Source organism: Acanthopagrus latus, chromosome 5 (assembly GCF_904848185.1).
Source record: "Acanthopagrus latus isolate v.2019 chromosome 5, fAcaLat1.1, whole genome shotgun sequence".
Taxonomy (NCBI): Eukaryota; Metazoa; Chordata; class Actinopteri; order Spariformes; family Sparidae; genus Acanthopagrus; species Acanthopagrus latus.
Window position 1 is genome coordinate 8941254 of NC_051043.1, and position 23777 is coordinate 8965030.

The 23777-nt window shown below is 43.4% G+C and overlaps 1 protein-coding gene across 10 annotated transcripts in view; it reads left to right on the forward strand.

Moving 5' to 3' along the window:
* The window catches only part of kiaa0825 (KIAA0825 ortholog), a 128616-nt gene that overhangs the window by 13542 nt on the left and 91297 nt on the right, over window positions 1–23777 (forward strand). For all 10 annotated transcript variants that reach the window (XM_037097174.1, XM_037097173.1, XM_037097182.1 and 7 more), the window contains exons 3-11: window positions 174–342; window positions 734–919; window positions 1464–1649; window positions 1774–2098; window positions 12341–12508; window positions 13983–14068; window positions 14282–14527; window positions 21564–21841; window positions 23202–23352. In XM_037097174.1, coding sequence (XP_036953069.1) covers window positions 174–342; window positions 734–919; window positions 1464–1649; window positions 1774–2098; window positions 12341–12508; window positions 13983–14068; window positions 14282–14527; window positions 21564–21841; window positions 23202–23352 — 1795 coding nt within the window. The remainder of the gene's footprint in view (window positions 1–173; window positions 343–733; window positions 920–1463; window positions 1650–1773; window positions 2099–12340; window positions 12509–13982; window positions 14069–14281; window positions 14528–21563; window positions 21842–23201; window positions 23353–23777) is intronic.

The following is a 23777-nucleotide window of genomic DNA, read 5'->3' on the forward strand; positions in this document are numbered from 1 at the left end:
TTCTGCTTCTTCTCATCGATCCTGTTCTGTGTGCCGAGGAACTTTTTTTTTGTATTAAGTATCAGGTATCATTCTTAAATTCTGGTAATGTGACAAGCTTGTTGCTGTCGTGTATGCCATTTCATAGTCCTTAGCTGTCAGACTTACACAAGGCATCTCCCTTTTTTTCTCAGCATTGAACAGCAGCTGAAGGAGCTCCAGGCCAAAATGAGTGACTCCCGGGCAGGGGATCGTCCCCCGAGCCCCTCGGAGTGCCTGCAGTGGTTCAACCTCAGAGCACACAGCAGTTTCAGACCTGTTACCACAGGACATCAAGAGCTCATGGAGTTCTTCAGAGCTTTGGTAATACATTGGGGTGATGATAACACTAACTGATGATGATAACGATGATGATATTAGTCCTGTTTATTTCAAATACTTCAGATAATACAACTGTTTTTTTTAATGAGAAATCTAAAGAATGATAACGGATGGGGGCTATGTCAATCTAAATGACTTTATCAATCTGATCCTCAATTTTCCACTTGATTGCACAGACGCTCCATTATTATTAGCTATCTATTGATCTGCAACCCTGTTTAATAACAAGACCTTCAGATGCAGGAAGACAGCCCTGAATGGAGCAAATGGATGATACACATTCAAAATTGTAGGATCAGCTCTGCATTGTCCTGATGTGGCTCATGAAATCCAGTGATCTTTAACATCGCCGTTCCCCCTCTGTTCCACTCAGCAACAGTACCTGAGGTCTGAAGACGAGGGGAAAGAGGAGGCGACGCTTCAACTCCTGCTGAATCTCTCTGCCCAGTGTGGTGTCTGCTTTCCCTGTACCCCATCCTCTTGCTCCTCTCTTCACCCTCAACCGACTGCCTCCTCCGTCCACTTGGTACATACAGTCAGAGATGATGCTTCATTAGAGGTAATGTACTGTATGATTTGTGAATGCATACGTTGGAGGGTTACGTTTTTCAAGTACTCATGTGCTCATATGTAAATTGAAAGGTATTACTGGTCATTCAAAGTGTTTCTCTTCTGCAAACTGGCCGCAAACGGCTCCCCTTCTAAAGTCATTTCAGTGTGTAGGTTATGGGGGTTAAAATACAGAGTCCTTGCATTTAAAAGTTCTGCTAAAGCTTTATGAGGCTTAATTAACCTGATGTAGTGAAATCAAGTCGGTAGCTTTGAAAGTAGTCTTTTGTCTTGTTTGCACAGACTGTTGATCGTGGACTTTGTCCAACTTTACTTACACTGTAGATGCACAAACAAGGATCTCTCTGTGGCCAATATGGACAAAATTAGACTCAAACAGACTTGGAAATGTGAACCTATCCTCTAATCTTGTGTGTAATTCAGCAGTTGAGTGTAAGCTAAGATAAAGGTATACTTGAACAATGGCACTTATCCAGCACCCTCTTGATGTGTTGGTGTTGTTGATTATTGGTTTATTTTTGCACTTCCCTAAGATCCAGGAGGTCTGGGATGATGTGCGTCTCCAGCTGCGGTGCCACCTGCTGGACCGGCTGTCTCCCCGCAGCCCAGAGCATCCTGGTCCAGCATCTATTTCCACTCTGTCCATCCCTGATCGGGTCCACTGTCTGCAGCAGCTGTTCTTTCTTTATCCTGAGTCTGAGGTGCTCACACATTACCAGGTGTGTTCAAACAGTTGTTTTTTTAAAGTCCATATCCACATTGTGAACTTGCTGTACCAGTTTGATGCAGTAGTATACCAATGATTTTCCAGTAATATATTTTATTTTGATTTTAATTCTCCAGCGTCTGAGAGGTCAGTCTGTGCTGGATCTTCTTCTTTCTGCCCTGAGCTCAAGCCCAGGTGGAGAGACTGGTTTTGACAGACTGGCCACAGGCTTCCATTCCGCGGTCCCGGCTCTGACCCAAGCCCTCACAGATGAGCTCCATGTCCTTTCAAGACTAGCGGAACCGCACACCATCCTGGGTTTCCTTAATACGGCCTACCTCAGCACTGTCACCCATGAACTCGCCTCGCAGATGGAGAGAGAATGTGAGACAGCCCTGAGGGACAACACCACGCTCAGCAGCAAGATTAAGAAATATTCAGCCAGGTCCCGGGCAACTGTAGGTAAGTGTCTGTTTTGAAAAAATGTTAAGTCTTAAAGTTATTTTACTCTTCCTGTTCATTCAGTTTTCTTTTCTCTCTCCTCATCTGTGGTCGGCAGTTCTCAGAATTTATTCAGATGCGCCTTATAGCTGTTTGGTTCCCTGGGATTCTGCCTTCTTTCCTCCTGCTTTGTATTGTTTAACAATAAAGGCTAATGATTTTCTCTCTCCTTCCTCTTCACTTTTACTTTCCTCTTTCTTTCCAACTGTAGTGTGTTGTGATCCGAATCAGAGCCAAGGCCTCTGTAAGAGATTGTCAGTAACTCCTGTTCCCAATGTAATTGCTTTCTGTTTACTGCCCTCTTTCCTGTCCGCCTCACTTTTCACTTTTCTCTTTACCAACATAAAAAGAGAAGAGGAGGATTTCCAAAGCTGAGCCAAGGCTTCATTTAAAACTACTTCTAAACACTATTTACCACATAGTTTATCTATCACTGGGAAGAACTCAGATGCCAAGAAATGTCTGTGCCATATCCAAGGTCTGTTGGCAGCATGATTAAGCCACAGTTAAATCAGCTCTTCACCTTGAACCTGAGGCAATGCGCTGCCCCGTTGGACAATGGCTTGACATGGCTCTGCTGTATTCTTTACAGGAATTCAGTTGAGAGAGCATAAAAAACAAAATTAAGTTGATTAAAACATACCAAAGTAGAGCATCTGCAGCACTTTCACAAAACCTTGTGACCTTACAACAGAGAAGGGAAATGTAATCTATTCTCCCTCTCACTTTTGAGCAGTGATACAGTTAAGTTGAGAACAGCGACTTAAGAAAGAGTTGGTGAAGGAGTAAGAGCAAGGTTCAGCAATTCTCTCAACTTTGTTACACAATAAGGTATTTGTAAGGAAGAAAATATCTAAAAGCACTTGAGTGTTTGGCACAAATGCAGAATGTGTCACTGTTATGGGACGGGCAGTGATTTTATACGCTGAGACAAGAGAAGCGCATAGACCTTCACACACCGTGTCACTTTTGATACTTAATTCCCCCCATATTCTCTTTGTTTGTTTCATATTGGCCTATTTACAGCTCGCTGAGGGTAAAGATTCACAATAAAAAAAAAGAGTGTGAGCCATTGTTTACTTTTTCAAAAATGGTGCACATGTCAGCTTCCCTGAGGAAAGGGGAGAAGAGTGCTTTTACATCTGCCATTCTTCGATAAACACACCGCCAGCCTTGTGTCTTTTTTTTTTCCCTCCCTCCATCTCTCTCTTTCCATCTCCCTCTCTGGTTTTTACTTTCCCTCTCCTTAAATGTGAGATGAGAGGAGGCAGCCAGGATAATTGGCCATGCGTCAGTTGGGCTGTTTGATCACGTAACGCGGCGGAGGCTACACACCTACGTGCCGCTCAACAAACCGTCAAATGTAGCACCGGAGGCAGAACACGGCTCCAAAGGGAGCGGGGGACCCGTGCTGTGTAATGATGGTAAAATGGAGCAGTTTTGCCTGTGCTGGTTTTATGTGTGTGTGTGTGTGTGTGTGTTTGGATTTGTGTGTGTGTGTGTGTGTCTGTCTGTCTGTGTGTGTGTGTTTGACTATCAGCTGCAACACAGCTTTGAGGGCTACAACTGGGATTACATTTTTGTGTTGTTCATGTTTTAAGTCCCCCCCCCCCGACCAAAAAAAAAAAAGCTCAAGAACCCACATATGCACCACCCAAACGCCCGTGGCTCCTTAAGAGCCAAAGCTTGAGCATTAATGCATAATCTGCTTTCACACTTTACTGTCTATACTGTATGCTACGCCCATAATTGTCGAGACAATTATGACAGTGGGAAAAAAAGGAAAAAAAGTGATTCTATTTTCATAAGCATCCAATGACTCCTTAGATCTCGTCCGCCTTCCCCGCTGTGTTATTGTTTATTTCAGCTGTAGAGGCAGGCAGTAGGTATATTTTGATAAGAGCCATGCCTGGGAGACTGTGCAGGCTCCCAGGGGAGCAGCGCTGTCTGTAGCATCAGCCACTGTCAAACCACTGAACCATTTAACAGCGTTCACGGCGAGATCTGCCTCCTCTTTTAACCCCACCGACTCAAAGGCAGGCTCTGACATTGTACCTAGACAGATGTGAAGGGTCTCAGCCCTCTTTTTTCTTGCTCTTCACCCCCCCATTCCCCCCTCTTTTCCTTTGCTCCATCTCTCCAGCGTCCACTTCCTCTCCCTTTTTCTTTTCTTGTCTTTTGCCATTTTCCTGTAGTCTTCGAAGTGTAATGGGGTGAGCAGTGAGACGGGGGAGTGAGCTAGACAGGTTGGCTGGTCAGGAACAATACAGGCTTTAAACCTTACTAACACACCTCACTGAGTGTGCAGGGGAGTGGGTGGGCCGAGTCTGCATGTACATGTCACTGTGTGTGTAGGTGTGTGTGTGTGTGTGTGTGTGTGTGTGTGTGTGTGTGTGTGTGTGTGTGTGTGTGTGTGTCTTTGTGCTGAATTTTACTAAAATAACACAAACACTGTGTGTTACTTTTTTCAGTGACTTCAGCTCTACAGAGAGGCTTAGGGTTATGGTTAAGGTTATCCTAAAAGTCGTCTTTTGTTTTCCTTTTTATTTTCTTACTTACTTTTTGTGTGTTGAGGTGACAGCCAATGTTGGTGTTGATGGCATATGTTGAGCAAGACAGTGTAGCTCACTGAGCAGTTAGAAAAAAACTAGATAGTGTTTTCTTTCTTATGAAAAACTGCAACTTTCTTGTCTTGCATAATTATCTTTTAAGCAGAATCATAGAATTATTTATCTCTTTGTCCCTACCTTAAGGGGTGTGACTTCGGCTCGCTATTGGGAGGTCCCACCCATTCTGATCTGCCCCATGGGACCCTCTTGTAGAGAAAATTGCACAGTAGACAATGGGGAGAGACAAATTAATTTTGCCATGAATCAGACATATGATGTTTGGGAATGAGAAATAAAGATACCCTTTCAAGTCAACAAAGTCTGTTTGTTGGTCGTTGATTTATAAGATAGTAAAATATCATCTGGTTTTGCATTAAACTGCTCAGTGAGCTACATCGTGTCACCAGTACCAACACGTCCACCGCTTCAGCAAAGAAAAAGTATTAAAAAAACGAAAATGAAAATAGAAACTGGCCATATTGACAACTGCAGTCTTTACCTGTTTACCTGTAATACCTGTTTTCACAGTCTTACATTTCAGTAGTTTGATGACAAACTGCACCTTTCTTAAGTTGATTTTGTTTTGTTCATTTTTTAAATTGGCATCACATGTGTGATTCAGGAAACAATTCGAAAGGATCAAAACATGATTTGTCTTTCTCTGTTCAGTACCATACATATTTTCTCTAAAATAAGGTCCCATGACGGTCCATGGGAAGGGGTGTGACTTCTGCAGCCTACAGAGGTATGGTGGGATGTGGGTAACATTTGAATACTTTGAATAATAATCCAAATTTTGTAACTTCATGACTTGATCACAATCAAAGCTGCATTTGAGCAAATTTCTCAGTAAGGATCTCTCTTGCCAGTAAAGTTAAGTATTTGCTCTTGATAATCAAGTTTTTGTGACCACAATGTGCCTACAACTTTTGCATAACATTGGAGAGATTTCATGCTGTGAGCCGCAAGGGACAGATGTATAGAAACACCAGCACTGAGATGATTGTTTTCACCTTGCACTGAGCATGAGCACGTCTGCCCGACTGTTTCTCAGTCGATGCTAGTGCGTTAGTTTGCACACTAATTGCCGCCTGACTTAGAAAATCATGTGATCACAAGTCATTTAATACCTCCTCTTTAAAAATGCATCATTAAATTTCCATATTGCATCAGTAATTTTTATATGTATGCATAGGAGATCCGTGTTTTTGTAGGACATCAAAAGCTTCCGTTCCAACATCTCGGCGTACACACATACAATTTATTCCCTAACAATCGACCACAGGGGTGAAGCCGAGGTTGTGAAATTCTGTTCAAACACTCTGCAACCCCATTCTGATAGCGCTGATTTGAATTCCGCTTCCACTAATTTCCCCATATGACGATGCTGGCAGCTCCCTATAGATAAAAAAGAATTGAGTTAGAACATGTATAGCAAGCACATTCACCCTCACCGCTCCCCGCCCCCCGTCGCCCTTTCAGGCTCTTTGAACTCTTTCTCAGAGAAAGCACAGCAGCCTATTCAGTGGGGAGAGAGGTTCTGTAGCGACACGAGATAGCTAGGCTGTGGCTCCGACCGGCACTGGAGGTGCTTATGGGGATTGAGGCTACTTGGGAATGACGTTTGTTAATATTTATTAAGAGCAGCTCTTCAGTAGATCGTATCTCCGCCTGAGTTTATACACACTGTCAGCCAGGGATGTGCACCCGCATGCTGCCGTGTAATTATGGGCTAGGTATGGGGGTTTGTGAGTGTGTCTGTGTACACGCGGGCATGTGTGTTTGTGTGATGCTTGGAGTTTTTGGATGATGCTCTCCTCCTGTCCTGTCCTCGACGAGAAGGCCTTGCTTAAGGGAAGAACAAGCGATTGGTTGTTTACTAATCTCAATAAGAAGAGCTGGGTCCTTACTCTCTGGTTGTGGCGATGTGTCAGTGTTCATTTTCTCTAAATCACGGCTCCGGTGAAATCACAGAGAAGAATATGTTTCATGGCCCTTGAGAATGTGTATTATGCTTGCCATTTATTTTCCTCCCCCATTTCCTCCGAGTGGTCACAATGGCTTTTGTGTGTCACTCTTGAAAAGCTCAAGGATATGAACATTTTCCTGGCACCTTCTATTGAGAAAGCGCAGACAAAAAATGGCTGGCTTATTGAGAGCCGCCAGCACTCCGTGATGAAGAGTCAGTGTGATTCGCCGAGGGCTTGAAAACAATAATGTGAACAAGGGCACTAAACAAGTGGGTTTTAATGAAATGCTCCCATCAAGACAATACATTCCTCTGTGTTCTTCAACCACGGTGCTCGGTTCAAGTATGCTAAGGAAGCCAGTGAAATCTTAACCCCTGTATCACTGTCATCAATATTTACCACAAAGACAGACACACAGGGGGACAGATAAACAAACATGAGGCATAGGAGAGTTGCCCTGCTTCTTTGTCACCTCTAAAAACACTACCATCACCACTGCATGGCCTTCTATGTACTGTAAGGCAACTTAATTGAGATATCAAATATTGCTTCCTTCCCCTTCTGTGAAGGGCAGGTGACCCCTGCTGGGGCCTGGTTGGACAGCACCCAGGGAAAGGGCCACAGGAGACCAAGCATTGTGTGGTTTGTGTGCGTGTATGTATGCGTGTATGTGTGCGTGCATGTGTCAGAGTGAATCACAGCGGGAGGCCTCCCATAATAACGCTGTCTGAGCGAGCAGTGGGCCGCAACTGACGAAGAGGACCCCAGCTGTCACCGGGCCTAGCGGGTGGTCCACAGTGACTCACAGCCTCACCACATATACACACGTACATGCGCAGATGTACCCCAAGGCCCTCGCATGACCCTGCTTGACACCCTATGAACACACATGGATACACTGAAAACACAGGCACAAGAAGAAACCCACAGATGTGCTCATCAAACGCACTTTTAGACCCCAGGAGCAAAGACCGATTTTAAGAATGAAACTGTGCACAAATACACACCCGCACACATGCACAGTTGGGAAGCAGTGGCCCATTGTGATTTGAGTCCCTGGGCAGAGAGTTGTGTTGAGTCATGCCCATTTTTTACTTGTCGCTTAGATTTTCCTGCTGCTGCTCCTGCCTCCCTGTTTTACTGTTAATCATTTTAAAGGATGTTGTGTGTGTGTGTGTGTGTGTGTGTGTGTGTGTGTGTGTGTGTGTGTGTGTGTGTGTGTGTGTGTGTGTGTGTGTGTGTGTGTGTGTGAATTGTTGAATTTGGATGGTCAATTTTTGTGAACTATTTTAAGGTCATTGTGATATATTTGTGAGACAAGGAATATTTTGCCAAATCTTTTCTGTTCAACCAGGCCACTGTGCTATGTGAAGTGCCACAAGGTCAATACCTGGTCCCATTTGATTCAGTATCTCTGTGCTTCTGTTTAGAAGCCCCAAGATCCCAAATTTATTTGACGACAATATTTACACCCTCCACTCGTGGTCCAGCTCATGCATCCACTTCCCTGCCACGCACCCTGCCACACCAACACTATTATCTCAGCAGCTACAGCTAACTCATGTGTTATCCTGTTTAATCCTCACTTTTACATTAGGCTTGCAGCCTAGCCAATATTAACAAACACCTACAACACATGCATTATGGGTAATTTAGATGCCACTTCTTCCCAAGGAAGAAGAATAAGCACCTGTTCTGCTGCTTTGATTTTGATTTAATTGTTAGCATGACAGTGTTACAGGAGTGCAATGTTAAAATTCAGCTCAATGAAGACAAAACAGAGGTAATTGTTTGCAGTACACAGAATAGTTGAAAGTTAGTATGCCTGCCTTGATTCTCTGCTCCTGGAGCCATGGATCCAGGCTAGACATGTGGGTGTTATTCTAGACTTGGATATCCATTTTAGCAATCAGGTCACATCAGTTACAGCACCAGTCTTTTATGAAGTGAGAAATTGAAGATAAAAGATTCATGTCCTGACATTAGAAAGCTGACCCATTCTATCTCTGTTCAGGCTTAAACATAGAAGAGCTGAGCTACAACTTGTCCAAAATGCATCTTTGCCAAAGTAGCTGCAAATCACTTTGAACTTTGAGCTTTTGTTATGATACATATTACATATGCAATATGTATCGAGGGTTGTTTAACACATGCCTGCCTCTCTGGATCAAATGACACCAAACGCTCGCATCACCTGGAGAGGGTGTCGCACAACACACACATTTGCACAACCACATAAAAGCTCATCTTCACATATTGTGATTACATGATAAGAGACTGGAGACCAGGCGTGGGTAGTGTGGTTAAGGAGAGGCAGACCACCCCTCTGACGGTCTGATTTACACTACAGAGAGGCAGAATGAGAGAACGAGAGGAAAATGAGGGACAGAGGATGAGAGAGGGAGAGATGCTGTGCTGGAGAGAAATTAAATCAGTGGCTAAATTATTGCATGATTGCCCATTCCCCAAAGACTTGGGCATCATTTGGTAGAAAGTGTCTAATAATTGGTTTTCGGCCATGTCAGACACATGCAATTCCCCCTACTAATGGCTCTGTTTGGAAGAACTGGGCCTCCTGGGTCAGAGAAGGACAGAAAATAGCCAGACGGCGAAAAGCGCCCTATGCCCTTCTCAGTTTTTTTTTCTTTTTCTTCTCCCTCAGATAAACGAGAGAACGAGAGAGAAAGAGAGACACAGAGGAGTAGAGAGATGGCGAAAAGGAGCGAGTGTGTATGTGAGCAAAGAGGAAATGAAGTGGCAATAAGTGCAGCCAAAGGGGAAATGCTCTTCACCGTGAGTTTAATACATCAGACTGGGGATTTGGCAGCCCGCCACACAGCAATTGTTTACCTTTTTGCTCACTGGCTGCATCTGTTCTGTTTTGTAAACGGCACTAAACTATTCGCCCGTAAACACCGGAATCAATAACAACTGCTAAGGGAATTCCCTTATCCCGCCCCTCCCTCTCTTTCCCTCCCCCTCTTCCCCATGTTTTCATCCCGAACCACCACCCCTTTCCCTTCCCCTAGATCTCCTCCTCTCTATCCTCTTTCTCTGTTCCCTGCCACTCACGAGCACTGTGTGTGCGTCTGTGTGTGTGTGTGTGTGTGTGTGAGAGAGAGAGGGAGAGAGAGAGAGAGAGAGAGAGAGAGAGAGATAGAGAGAGAGATAGGTGTGTGCTGTGGAGCTGATGGTGGAACCCACAGGAGAGACAGGCGAGAAGACTGATGGCTCGCCAAAAATACCTGCTCTGTTTGTTTTTTTCTTCCTTTTTGTGTTACATTGTTGTCATTGTTAAAAGCTACAAACTGAGACTGGCCACTGTAGACTTGCAGAGTTTTGGTATTTTCAGACATTTTATTATTTTATTTTGTAAAGTCCTGCTCCATATAAAACATGAAGCCCCTCCTCCACACACACTGTTTTCTGTTTCACACATTCGTCGGATGACATATTGCTTGACATACGCTTGTTTGCTTTGAGGGCCTCCGGTAAGATGCATACTGTGTTTATGGTTATCACGCTAATGTGGCTCACCATTGATTTTCTTTTTGTTTATAAGAACATCCTCCGCACTGTAATGTCATACGGACGAGCTCTTATATAAACATATCATTTTCGCACTCCTTTCAGCGCCTGCTTTCAGCATAAGTCCTCCCTTATTGATTCCCAGTACATTGACCTTTGGTTGAACTCTTCCGCCTGTTAGTGCCCTTCCACATTCTACTCTGTATGAGACATGCTATGCACTATGCTATATGACACACCTGGGTGCTTTTAAGCACAGCCTCTCCATCAACCGGCTATGAGAGCCTCCATTTGGCCTCACTGTTGTGACAAAGGTATAATGAGGTTTAGATGGCTGTGTACTAGACTGCTATGGCTATAGGGCCATTTGGCTAGGGAGACGACTATAAATACCTATATAGCCTGGGCGGCAGAGCTCGATGAGAGGCAGAGCATTGCTAAACATCAAGGTCATGTGCGACTACTTAGAGTGTGACTTAGTGAGTGAGTGAAACAGTTATGGGGTCACACGTTGAGGGAATGAATGTTTAGGAATTAGAGGGATGGCGATGATGCTCGGGAAAAGGTGATGCTCTAGATGAGGTGGTGGTTAATGGGTGCTATGCTCAGATGAATGCCCAACAGTTGAGGGATTGGGGGTTGGGTATTTTATTTATTTATTTATTTTTTTTGTGAAAGCTTTTTAGAGAATCCGGCGACTCTTTCTCTAATGTGCCCATGTCTCATCGGGTTTAGATTGTTTACTCTTGAGTTGATGACAGCTTTAGTTTGCCCCTGCGACGAGGCACGGAAAGCTCTGTTGATTTGCTGGTGACTTCAGAAATAGACATGATTGTTGGTGCGTGCGTGAAAGTGCGAGATGGAGTACGAGGCTGGCACGTGGGTGTCAGCCAGGTCACGCATGTACACATGCAGTGCGAGGTAGTCTCTCTCGCACAGACTCCCACTGGACCCCATTACAGAGGAGCTGCCGAGCTGCGGACCCATGCGGCTTAATTATACATACACACAAATGCATGCACGCTCAAGTCAAACACACACCACATAATTACACAGCTATTCACATGTGATTTCATACACTCATGCGCACACTTGCACATAAATTCATGTATACACTTGGACTTGTAAACACAAACAAACTTGAGGTCAGAATATATTCCGTGGTGACCACAGAGTGTGGGTCCAGCGTGGCAATTATCCTGCAAGACTGACATGTGCAAATGTGTGTGAAAGTGTCTCCGACAAATCACGTTATTCAAAATGGCCCGCATTACATGCACATAAACACACACGTGCACAGCTGACAGACACAGAGACGCAACAGCTCATCGACTCATAAACACTCACGTAAACACGCACACATGCCTACACACAGAGAGAGTCAGGCCTCATGCATGATTAAACCGGGCTTCCTTGGGGACAGTGTGTTGTCATATTGTCAGATTTTGTTAAACAATATAGCAAAATTACATTAGGATCCAGCAGCAATAATATTACAATTATTGGAAAAGGTCCCCCCTCTTCTTTCTTCCCTCAATCATCTCCATGCTTTCAGAGTCAAGGCTAATACTGAGCTCATCCACTCCCAAATGCCTCTGCAATGGAGGAGCTCATTTAAGCGGACACACAAAAGTATTTGTGCATGTGTCTGGGAGTATGGCAACGCATCTCCCAGCCGCCCATTCTCCAGCTTAATGCGGAACATCCCCCGGGTGATGGCTTTGGCAGCCTCCAAAATGGGAAATCCATATTTGCCGAGGGGGTCATCGGCGGGTTAGGGGGAGAAAAGTTTTCTGTTGGGAGAGAAGGATGTGCATGTGTGACTTCTCGGCGAGCAAAGTTTTGCATATTTTTCCACTGTCTCTTTGTTTATGCTGTGTATTGGGAAAACATGAATGGGTCGATATTTATAAGAGGTGCCGTGCAAGGCAAAACTTGGGGGGGTGGGGTGTCTTCTGATGAGTGCATGTAGGTTGTGAGGATCAGTTGTTTTCATGAAATTGTTTATTCCTTTACTGAACTTTCACAAGAATATACAGTGCACTGTTCATTTCTCCTCTTTCCTCATATACATTCTTTTTTTTCCCCTTAAACAGCGCCAATGGAGCTTCCCATGAAGAACAGGAGCTTCAGTTTGACCTCCCACCAGCTGCGGGCGTTAACCCAGCTGGCCTGCACCCTGCTGGGCTTTGAGAGGACTGTAAGGGAGCTGGTCACGAATATGACCTTTGTTGATTGCACAGGAGAGACTCCCTCTATAAAAGGTACCATACCATCACCCCAAAATTTTACACATGTAGCAATGCCTGAGATCACCGGGTCTTAGTGTTTTTTTTTCTAGCAAGTTGGGAAGTTTTATTAACCTGAGGTACATTTTACATCTTGCACATTTGAATGGAACACATAGCAGATACTGTAAAGGTATATTCAGGGTTCTTCAGATCGAATAAAATTCAGCATTTTTTGGCCAGAAAATATTAAAATATAGTCAGTATTTTCCCCACAAGACAATGTCGAGAAGGTTCAGAGGCAACACAATCAAGTAAGGAGAATTTACTGAAAATTATTAAAACAGTACTGTGAGATATCCAAATGATTAGAAAAATACATTCTTTTTCTGAGTGCTGTGGGGTTACATTGGAGGGACACACAGCCTCAGTATTTTTAAAACCCTAGTTACAGCCCTGCATGTGCGCCACTCCTCCAGGCATAAACAGTCCAGTTACACCCCCACAAACACACTCGTGCACGCATTGTTACACGTTCTGGCGGCTAAGTCTAAGTTGTGTCTGAAGAAATGTTATTTTAGTCAGGAATTATCTTGGGTGTTATATGGGCCTTTAGTATCATTTTCCTCTCTCCCCTTTGAACTGCAGCTGCAAAGATGTTAAATGAAAGCTTTTGGTGCATGGAGTAATTTCCATAAAGGTTACATTTACAAAAACAAGACTTGCAGAAAGGCTCAATTTACAGAGAGGTAAACAGCCTTTAAAGGGCAGTTATCCAAATCATTAATTCCAGGCAATCAAACGGCTTAATTACCAGAAATTCATCAGATGGGCTTAAAGGTCAAAAAGTGATGCGCTTGCTGCTTCCTCCTTCTTCCATTCCATGTGGTCTTGTTCGGCTAAATTGCCTCGCCTGGGGTCTCACTCTTCGCCTTCTGATTAGGAAAATGTGGCCTTGATGTTCACGCTTTTTAATTGCAACCCAGCCCAGCATCCTGTACGCTTGTCTTCACGCCACCCCCACCACACTCCCCCATCTCCCTCAACACATCTACGCAATCCCCCCTCGTGGAATTGCCCCATATATGTTTGATGCTATCTGGGTTCAAATCAAATGTAAGCCCCAAAGTTAGACTCATGAAGCTATCGCTATTAGCATTTTCAGCCTGTTTCTGCTCCCTCTGAGGCATGGACTGTTATACTCTGGCCACCGTGGCTGCTGGGGGAAGATGAGAGCAGTGTGACCCATATCTGGCTTTAAGTTATAGTTGCTCTCAAGTCACCGCACTTGACGTTCACTCTGGCTTTTATCACATAATATGATACAGTATGTTATCAGTGATATGGAAATATCCATGCTAAATAATGCATACACATGAAAGAAGTTCCCACTACATAGCTTTTCATTTATGAATCAGGATATCTGTTTCACTGAGAGCTTGACCAGCTTTAATGTCCTTCAGGATGTATTGTATGATATTTGAATTGAAACAATGTATTGGTCATACAGGTATCTTGAAAAAAAGCAAAGAGGATTCACAAACGATGACAGATGGCAAGAAATCCCCAGCAGAGGCATCTCTCCACACACCAGAGGTGAGACTTTTTTATGTCCTCCTTTGTGACACTCTGCGCGGAAGTTTCTGTTCTATTACAGCTATTCAGTGTCATTCAGGCTTATAATCTTTTTTCTGTAATTACAAAGAGGCAAGACAGTTTTCCTTTTCAGCTGCGACATATAGAAGATGAGAGATTCCCTTCAGCGTTCAGACACTAATTGAATGTCGGCTCATGTCCCTTATTTCGCAGGCGAAGGTTTTGGAGTTTGACTGGAGGTCAGCTTTTAGGGGACTGGTTCCTCACATGGCCCACTGTGTGAAAGTGGTGCTGGATGATGCTTGTGCCAAGAGCTTGTATCAGGAAGAGGCCTTACATTCGTCAGGACACACCTCCGTTACCATGGCCAGCACTACTGGAGACGCCAGCAACACACAACTCAGAGAAGACTCCTTCTACACCTACTCAGAGAGAGACACTCCAAAAATGATTGCCAAGGTACTTCCAGGTTTAGGGTAGGGTACATTTGACAGTTAGTTTTGAAAATATTGGTTGATTGAGGTTGAACTTCTAACAATGAAATTGTAGTGATTTACCGGCTAACAACCAAAAGTATGAACAAAAGTTTCAGGGCATGCATAAACACTTTTCAGTGTTTAGAGCGCAGTTATCTTCTCTCTTTTATGTATGTCATTTACTACAAAATAAACCATGATTAAAGCTGCAGCATGTGAGAATTTTATAAATATTAAACATTGACCAAAATCATCTACAGAATGTAAAAGAAATAATGGATTTGACATCATAAAGTCTTCATATGTGTTGCAGCGATATCTACTGAAGTTAGCATGCGAACCAGCTAGCCCTGTTAGTCCATCCAGGCCCAAAGCTCCCATGCTAGCAGTGTAAACAGCAACACTTCCAGCCCAGAGTATGGACTGCAAGCTTCAAGGCTAACCGAGCCAACTACATTTAGCATTTTTTGTGATGATATGCTCCCCCCATTTGTTGTGAACTTAACAGGAGATCAATTCTCACATATTGCACCTTTAAGTTAGTGAGACAGAAATGAGCCAGTGGCTCAACACTGTCTGTCTGAGGGCTTTAGAAGCAAAACATGTCTGTCCTCTCCTTTTGTTTTGTCTCTGAAGGGCACAAAGGTGGAGGGCTCATTATTGGAGTATACTACCGCATCTAGGTTTTATGACAGGTTTTTCCTAAGGAGGCTGAGTTAAACTACACGTGAACTGTGCTGAAAAACCTTTAAAATGCAGATTTTAAATCAAACTGTTGAATGTCAAATGCCTGTAATTTATTCGGTAAGAAAAATATGATTGGGCTAATTAAACTGGTAGCACTCTCTAAAAAGCCAACAGTTTCTTTGAATCACAGGGTTATTTTATTTTTGCTTTCAGGAAAGTGCATTGCCTTGTCATCCTTTTCATGCTGATTTTGTGTAATATTTACATTTTTCAATTCTGTGATACAAAGTTTTAGTCAGTTGACTAAAGTTGTTTTCACATGCACATTGATATGATTTCGACCTTCAATTAGAGGAAGAAGTTACTTTGATTGATCTGGTTAAATGGTTAATTAGAGTACTATATCATACACATTCCTTCCTATGGAGTGGAGTTTTACTTAATTAAGATGCCTCCTCCACATTATTTTCCAGCATTACATTTCATGCCTCAAACTCTAATTTCCTCTCACCTTGTTATCAGTGAATTACCTTTTGAATTTCTGCAGCTATTGAAATAGAATTGTGCTTTAAGCAGTTCATTTCATAGTGCCCACAGAAAGTAGAGAATGCGCATAGATGCTTTACTAAAGAAATACACACCACGCTGTAAATGGCCACCAGCACAGCTGGAAGCACACAAAGTCTGTAGCCTGGAGAGCATTTATAAATGATGAAACGTGAAAGTGACAGGGAAGTGTCTTACTGGAGCTGTTAGATCATTTTTGGAGTGTATCATCAAATGTATATCATCTGTGTTTTCAGAAATATAATATGTCACAAAATCCTGTGAAAACTCTGATAGCAAGGATAAAGGTTTGTTCATCACTTCAATCGGCCCCACATAGGTCTTAGTAAAATTATAGCTTCCCCCACATATTCAGAGTAATGTGTTATGTGTTGGAGAAAAAGGTTTATTTTGATTTCTGATTTGTGGCACAGACATGCTCACAATATTTAATCAGAAAGGTTTTATTCCTGAAAGAATTACTCTGCTACAGTGCAAGGACGATTGATGTTAATAAGCAAAAGTCAAGTAAAAATGTCTTCTATTGTTTACCCTGTTGCCCCCCCACGCCCAGTTTCTCCTTAAGATTAAAACTTCCAAATGAAATTTTTAAAAAAGGAGCATGAAAGGACTGAAATTAAATTCTGAATATTGCATCAGATTTGCACCAATCCCCCATTTGCCTCTCCCCAAAATTTCCATTCAGTGTTTGTTGGTCTTACAAGCCTTTTTGTTTTCCCTACACAGAATTTTTTCACCTTATACAGTACAGGATCTGTAAAAGCTGTGTCCTTACAGCTTTTGCACCCTTTTGTTCACACAGACTCTCTCTCACACACATGCAGGTCTAATACATTATTTGTGTGTACAGTTGACCTTTGTATAAGACTCCAAACTGCCACTCCACACCCTGTGCGTGAGCATGTTTTTCCCATACACACCCCTGTCCCCGTCCTGTTCATCCTCTTTTATTACTACCCGGCTGAACAATGCTGGTCTACACACATCACTCACACCCAGAGAGATTAATGGTTTTTGTAGCCCTAGTGGAAAGCACCTTCTATAATAGAGAGCCCAAATGATTTGGGCCTGACACAGTTGACACCCTGGATCAGAAAGGGCCTTGGGAAGAGTCATCAGTATTACTTGAGGGGAGGACTCCGGGGACAAAAGAGAGACACAGGGAAACCAAGAACCAGTATAGGTGATATTATGTGGGCTAGATGGTGTGTAGAGAAAGGTGTTGAATAGGGGAAAGTAAACAGATGATAGAGGGACATATCACAAAGGCAAAGAGGCTAGGGTAGAGAGCAGGATAAAGAAGAGATAGTGCGAAAGAAGGGGTGAGACGAGAGGGCCTGGGAAATGGCAGGGAGGTGAAGTAGGCACTGGAGATTGACTTTTCTCAGAAGGAAGACCAGTGTCTGATGTGAGACAAGGCTTAGAGACAAACCTTACAAAGGTTTAGTTACTTGCCTTTAAGGGGGATTCTGGTATTTTTAAACCTGGACCCTCATTTTATTTTGTTGTGTTCATGGTTCATACCAATACTCATACCATACTCACCAAAAGTTTTGGAATCGGTCCAGTCGATCACCTCAGTCGGCAACGTAATCCTGCGGGGTGTCAGAGTTATGTCCACTCAAATCTTTTTCCATTGGGAAGCTGAGATTGTTCTTCCAAGTCTATGACAAAATTACTGAATGATTCCCACAGAGATAGACCTTTTTTGCTCAAGAGAAAGTTCCTTTCTGTAACCAGAAACATGAGCCTCGCTAGTAAATCTTGCAAGGCGTAGTGTTACAGTTGATGCCTTATCTCAAAGCCAACTGTCAATATTGGTTAAAAATTCAGCCATGAAAATAAATTTTTGCTTTGCAGACTCTGACTCTTACTCATGTTTCCACTGTCGTCTCCCTGCTACAACCTTCTTGTCACAAATGGTTGAGGCGAGACCTCTCCTTGAGCGAGACTTTTGATTCAAACAGAATCACGCCAAAATATGAGTCTTGCAATACAACTATTAAAAATAAGAAAAATATTATGAAATTTCAGGAACTTCTAAATTTTGTCCGGGCTTGCAAAAAGATGAGGTACCGAATGCAGACACAACAGTCAGGTTATGGAACACAAACCAAGCTTTATTTACATGAGCTGTAGTCCAAAAATCTAAATCCAATCAATGAAAAGGGTGGGCAACACCACTGACAGAACAGACTGGGAAAATCCAAAAGACTAAATGAAGTGCAAACCAGGATGAAGCCTGGGGATGAAGGGCAGTATTGCAAAAAAGCACAAGGGCAGTGTACAAGAGGTGCGCAAAGAGACACCAGGAACAATACAGGAGGGGTGAAGAAAAGAAGGCAGAGGTGCAGGACTGATGTGGGGAGACAGACGAACTGACAAAGAGGAGAAAAACAGGCTTAATATACACTGGAATGATTGACAAGCAAAGCACAGGTGTACACAGTTAAAGAGCGGGAAAGAGACAAAGACAGGAAGTGGAGAGTCACAAGAAGACACAAAAGGATGCAACTATACAATAAAACAGTTAATAGCTAAACCAAAAACCAAACCACGACATGTTTAAGATTAAGAGTGGATGTAAACTTGATGGTTGCAGTCGCCCCACAGGATTATGTTGCAGCCGTCGTGGCCTTGTCCTGGCTTCCCACCGAGGTATTCCTCACGAATTATTCCAAAACTTTTGGTAAGTTTGAATCATTTGCACACCAATACGTATAAAAATAGGGCTTGGTTTTGAAAATACTGGAATTCCACTCTAAAATCTCACTATGCCTTTTTTTTTTTTCTGTCTCTCCTCTTCATTTTCTAAACCTATTTCACCATTGCCGAACAACTTTTCCTCCTGAAACTCCCTGAAACTTTCTCCGACTCACATTTCCCCATCTCCGTCTAACTCCTCTGCTACCCACCACTCTCCTCGACTCGGCACACTGTACAGTCTCTTATCATTACTGCCTTGCCTCTCTTCTCTTCTCTCCTCCACCTCCTCCTCCTCCCTCTCCCCTACCCCCTTCCTCTAGCCCTTTTACACTGACAGTATTTGTGGCTCTCATTGCTAACGAGAGTCAGAATTTGTCTGTGCTCAGGACCTGTACAACATATTTATGTGTAGGTCAACGCTTCAAAGATGAGAGCCTTTCAACCCAAAGGTTATACATGCATGCATTTGCATTCAAAACCACCGCGCCAGACAGACATCCAAGACGAGACCGTTAGATATTAAATATATATTTTTCCCCTCCTGTCCTTTTTTGACACATGCCCTAGTGTTTGAGCAGGGAACAAATTACTATACAAGACGTAAGCATGAAATATGGCCGGTTCAAAGGCATTATGATGGATCAATATTTCACACATTTATATTCATATGTTCATACCTCAATCCTCACCTCTTTTTTTTTTCCTTCATCTGAACCAACCTCGCTGTCTGTATTACCATACATATGCAGGCTGAGATGATACTGTTCATCCATCAGAGTACTTTAGATAGTGTACTTTTTAAAAAAAATTTTATTGGCAGTCACTTGCGCGCTGAATGCCAAATACCCTGCCTTCAACAGCTGGAAACTCGCCCTCCTGTCAGAACCTGGGATTGAGCTTTCGTTGTTTGGCTGGGCCCTTCTAACCTAAGTGCTAGCTCTCTATTATAGCAACAGAAGTGCCTCTTTCTGTATTCAGACCTCACTGAAGCCCTCACCTGTGTGTTCAGCCCCACACTCGTCTGTCTACTCCAAATTCTGCACACACAAACAGGACTCCCAAGCACTTAAAAACTTTATACTATCTCTTTCACCGTGCTGCAATCGCCGTGGTGGGATTCCTGGCTTTGATCCTGGCTAGTTAAGGTTTCTGTCTGACTCCGGTGTGGAGGTGCGGTGTCTGACTCTTTTTCGTGTGTGTGTGTGTCGATGACTGATTTAGTGTGTGTGTGTGTGTGTGTGTGTGTGTGTGTGTGTGTGTGTGTGTGTGTGTGTGTGTGCGCGCGCGTGTTCGTTCGTGCCAATACCGTATGAGTATGAGATGCTTCTCCTGAGCCTTTCCATCACCCTGGTAATGCTGAATGTTGTGTCTGCCTCTGCTTTCTCTCTCAAAGCTAAGCTCCTAATGACTACATGCAGTCAGATATTGACTTAATTGTCTAAACGGCCACCATTCACAGGCCTTTTAACCCCTCTCAAAGCTTTTAAGGAGAAAATTGTGTAAAGAGATTGCGAGATTGTCAATTGTGTACACAAGCTGGGGCCTCCAATCTGACAGAATGTCGAACTTCCCAGTCCGCCCCCTACAGTAAGTCAAGTAATAGAGTGTGTGACTCTATACAGAACACGCCATGATTGATTGATTAAACTGGCATAGAGTTTTCTGAGTTATGGAGATCTTTTCCCCCAGGCCTGGTAGCTCCAGGAAACATGGAAAATATGCTTTGTTTTAAGGCTTTTTTGAGAATCTGCTGACTCATAACTCACATCTATAGGTGTATAAATTTGGAAGTGGGCTCGCACATATGCGGCTCCTTGCCTGATCATGTTCCACCGTCTCACTGTGATGTAAATAGGAAGCACATGAGGTAGGACATGCGGCAGTGTCAAGGTGCGCGTGCGTGCATCTTGGTATCTGTAGCAATAGTGGCTTAAGTGGCTTAACCGTTACACTGCTGTAAATGCAGGCTGTTTATTTTGTGCCCGAGTTGGCTCCCTGCCCCGCACCATCCTAACACTCAGACACGGATCCACATCCCCAGTTATAACTACAGCTGCTACAGATGCTATGTTTCTGTAAACCACTGAAACGTTCACATTTGTACATGTCACACATTACGTACCATTATGACTTTCCAGCAAAACATGTCATATCAAGTCCACATTATGTTTTTCAAAGTCCACATTATGTTTTTGAAGACTTGACGTTCATATTGGGAGGTGGAGAGGATGGTGGTGGTGTTACAGGCATGAAGCTGAGAATGAGAACCAAAAACCCTCTTAAAATAGGACCTTTAATTAAAAACATTTTTTTTTTTTTTTTTTCAAATTCAAATGAATACCAGTAGTTACCAATACTGCTTATCTGTGTCAGCGCAAGCCCACACGCTCAACTACTTTCTAAAGCCCTTGATCAGCCAGTCTCCCAGCCCCTGGAGAAGGGAAGGTGTAGGCAGCCCTGTCCCTATAGGCCTTTCTCCAGGACAAATGTGGATAAATGAGATAAGTCTTGCTTGTTACTCCGGCAGTTCATAGAATAAGCTGTAGGTCTTTTTACATTGCTGAAACAGCTCTCTCTCCCTCCCTCTCACTCACTCTCACCTTTGCCTGACCTCCTCTTTTTCTTTCCTCTCAGCATGCCTGACTCCCCCACCTCTCCGTTACTGTATGTACTGTAACACTTTTGCTTGAATGTGGTTAACATGATGCATGCAGTTATAAGATCAGACGAGTGCCGATGTATCTCCAGAAGTGAAGGTTTTATTTGACCTGATACCAATTATGCATGTTCAGCAGCAGAGTTTATGCGGAGGGCATGTCTTTAGACATCTGTATTCTACATTTGCACTGATGTTTGCTCTTCAGCTTGTACAAAAAAAATGCATGTGTAACGCTGAATCGTTGTCATTCTGATGACTCCTCGCAAACGTTCCATTATTTATATCTAATGAGGTCTCTTTCTGATGTTTTTTTTTTTTCCTGTTTTTTCTCTCACTGACAGATTTTCCCTCTGTTATTGAGATCATCTTGTCTCTTCTTTGCCTTCCCTCTCCCCCTCAGTTCTGCGGAGCAATCGTGATGGAGCTGGATGCTTTACTTCCCTTGGCAGCAGCCTGCAGGGAAAGCTCTCTACTGGAGGTGCGATCGAGCTTTGTGGAGGCATGTGGCAGGGCAGCGTTTGCTGTGCTGGACAGGTTGCAGGAGAGGGCCCTGGAGGTACCAACCTCTGCACCCCTGAAGAACCTGCCCGCTCTGCTGGCCACTTGCATATACGTGCTCCAGCGACTGGAGCACTACCGTGGCAGGCTGAAAGATTCAAATGCTACTGCAGCTAAAGTGTAAGGAGAGAGTGTGTGTTGTAGTTTATTGGCTGCTTTAGCATGTATGTCCGTGTGTTTCACTATATCTTAGTGTGTAAATCCATCAATCTGTCAATCCTCTCATTCCAGCATCTATTGGATGAAAGACAGAAATGCTTGTTTCTTATTGATTTCATCTTGGCTGCACTGAGTACTGTATACATTGCAGTACTTTGTTCTATAATCCCAGCAACCATACGTATACTGTGACCGTTAAAATAACAATTCAACAACGGTGTAAAATCCCACAGATGGCATCAGGCTTTGTGAAAATGATCAGGCAGGCAACAAAACTTCAGCAGCGGCCAACTTTTTAATGTTACTGAGAAGACGGCAGCACCCATTACAGATGTCGAAACCCGAACCCGCTCGCAGCTGCCACATTCCCGTACCCCACCACCCAGGCCTTGCCTTGTTTTCGACGTTGATCCTCGTCTTCAACATCCCTCAGTCTTTTCAAAACCACTTTTAAATTTATCAACAATAGCCTAATCAGGCAGCTGCTCAACGGATAAAAGATCAAATGAATTGCACTACAAATAATTGCACCGCAGGCTGAATCAGTGGATCACAGCTCACTCCAGCTGCCTTGTGTTTACTGTCAGGATTTTTGAGTCCCGTCCTAATTATAAATAATGTAGATGTTTATTAAGTAAAGATAAGGCAGGATAGACCTGCCTGCATACAGTCAGAAAACTACTTTAAAACACGTTAAATTTGATTTAAATTGTACATTTGAGATTAAGAGCAGAGGACCAGAGAGTTAAAAAAAAAAAAAGAAAAGAAAATGAGCAGAAATGATTGACAGGAGGTAATGACACCCATATTGTGTCTACATCTGGTGAGTTTTTATGCCCCATAATAACCCCTTAACCTCTGCTCTCCACAGATCCCCTCTAAAGGCAGTGCTGGTGCCCTCAGAGCTCCCGTTGTCCCACCTCTGGCCCTGTGCACCCCACCACCTGCACTTGCACTGTGCCCCCTCCGGTCATAAAGCACTTTCCTCCCTCTACGCCATCCAGTCCCCCTGGCTTAAAGCCTCATGCACCCCTGTTAAACTCTTGCCTCTCTCTGGAAAGTATCAAGGCAGGCAGATTTTAAAGGATATGAAATGTCACGCTGAACTTTCGGAATAAATCATCAGTTCTTTCATCTAATCATTTCAGCTCATGTTTGTTTGATAGCTCCCTGAAAGTACAGTGGTCAAATATGCGTCTACGTTACAGGATTGTGCCCTCTTGGTCACTTCGTCCCCGTGTTCCCTTGCTTTTTTCTTCTAGAACCATGTGTGTTTTCTGTTATTACCTTTAAACTGTTTGTTTCCTTCCTCTGTGCCCAGACCTCTTACCCTGCTGCCTATCCAGAAGTGCCACGAGACAGTGGAGGCCTTGAGAGACCAGCTGACCAGCTACTGTATCCAGGTTTGTTCCACCTGCATTCTTCAGGATGCCGAGAGTCACCACTGGGCTGACCCCAAACCTTTCTACGAGGTAAGGTGTCCTCACATTCTCACTGAAATATACGTGGTTGAATTTCTCTTCTTTCTCTTTTTCCCCAAAGACACCTTGGAAAACCAATTAGCCACGCCATGCTAAACACTTAAACGATAAAATACATATTTTTTTAATCAATTTGAGGGTTATTAGTTTTATTAGTATTTATTTAGACACAAATCAAAGACAGTTACACATAAAACATGTCCAATATTGCCAGTATTTCACTGTAAAAAGTGGAAATTCAAATGCCACGTGCCTTAGCAGGCTTTTTCTGTAGATTTTGAGGAACTCTAGGAATTATACTCTGGAGCTTTCTCGCTTCTTCTTTTCATTCCCACAATACACCTTTACCTCCCACTCTCCCTCTTCTACCCGAGCCTTCTACTCTGAGCTCCCTGAGAACATCTGTGGCTTCCATG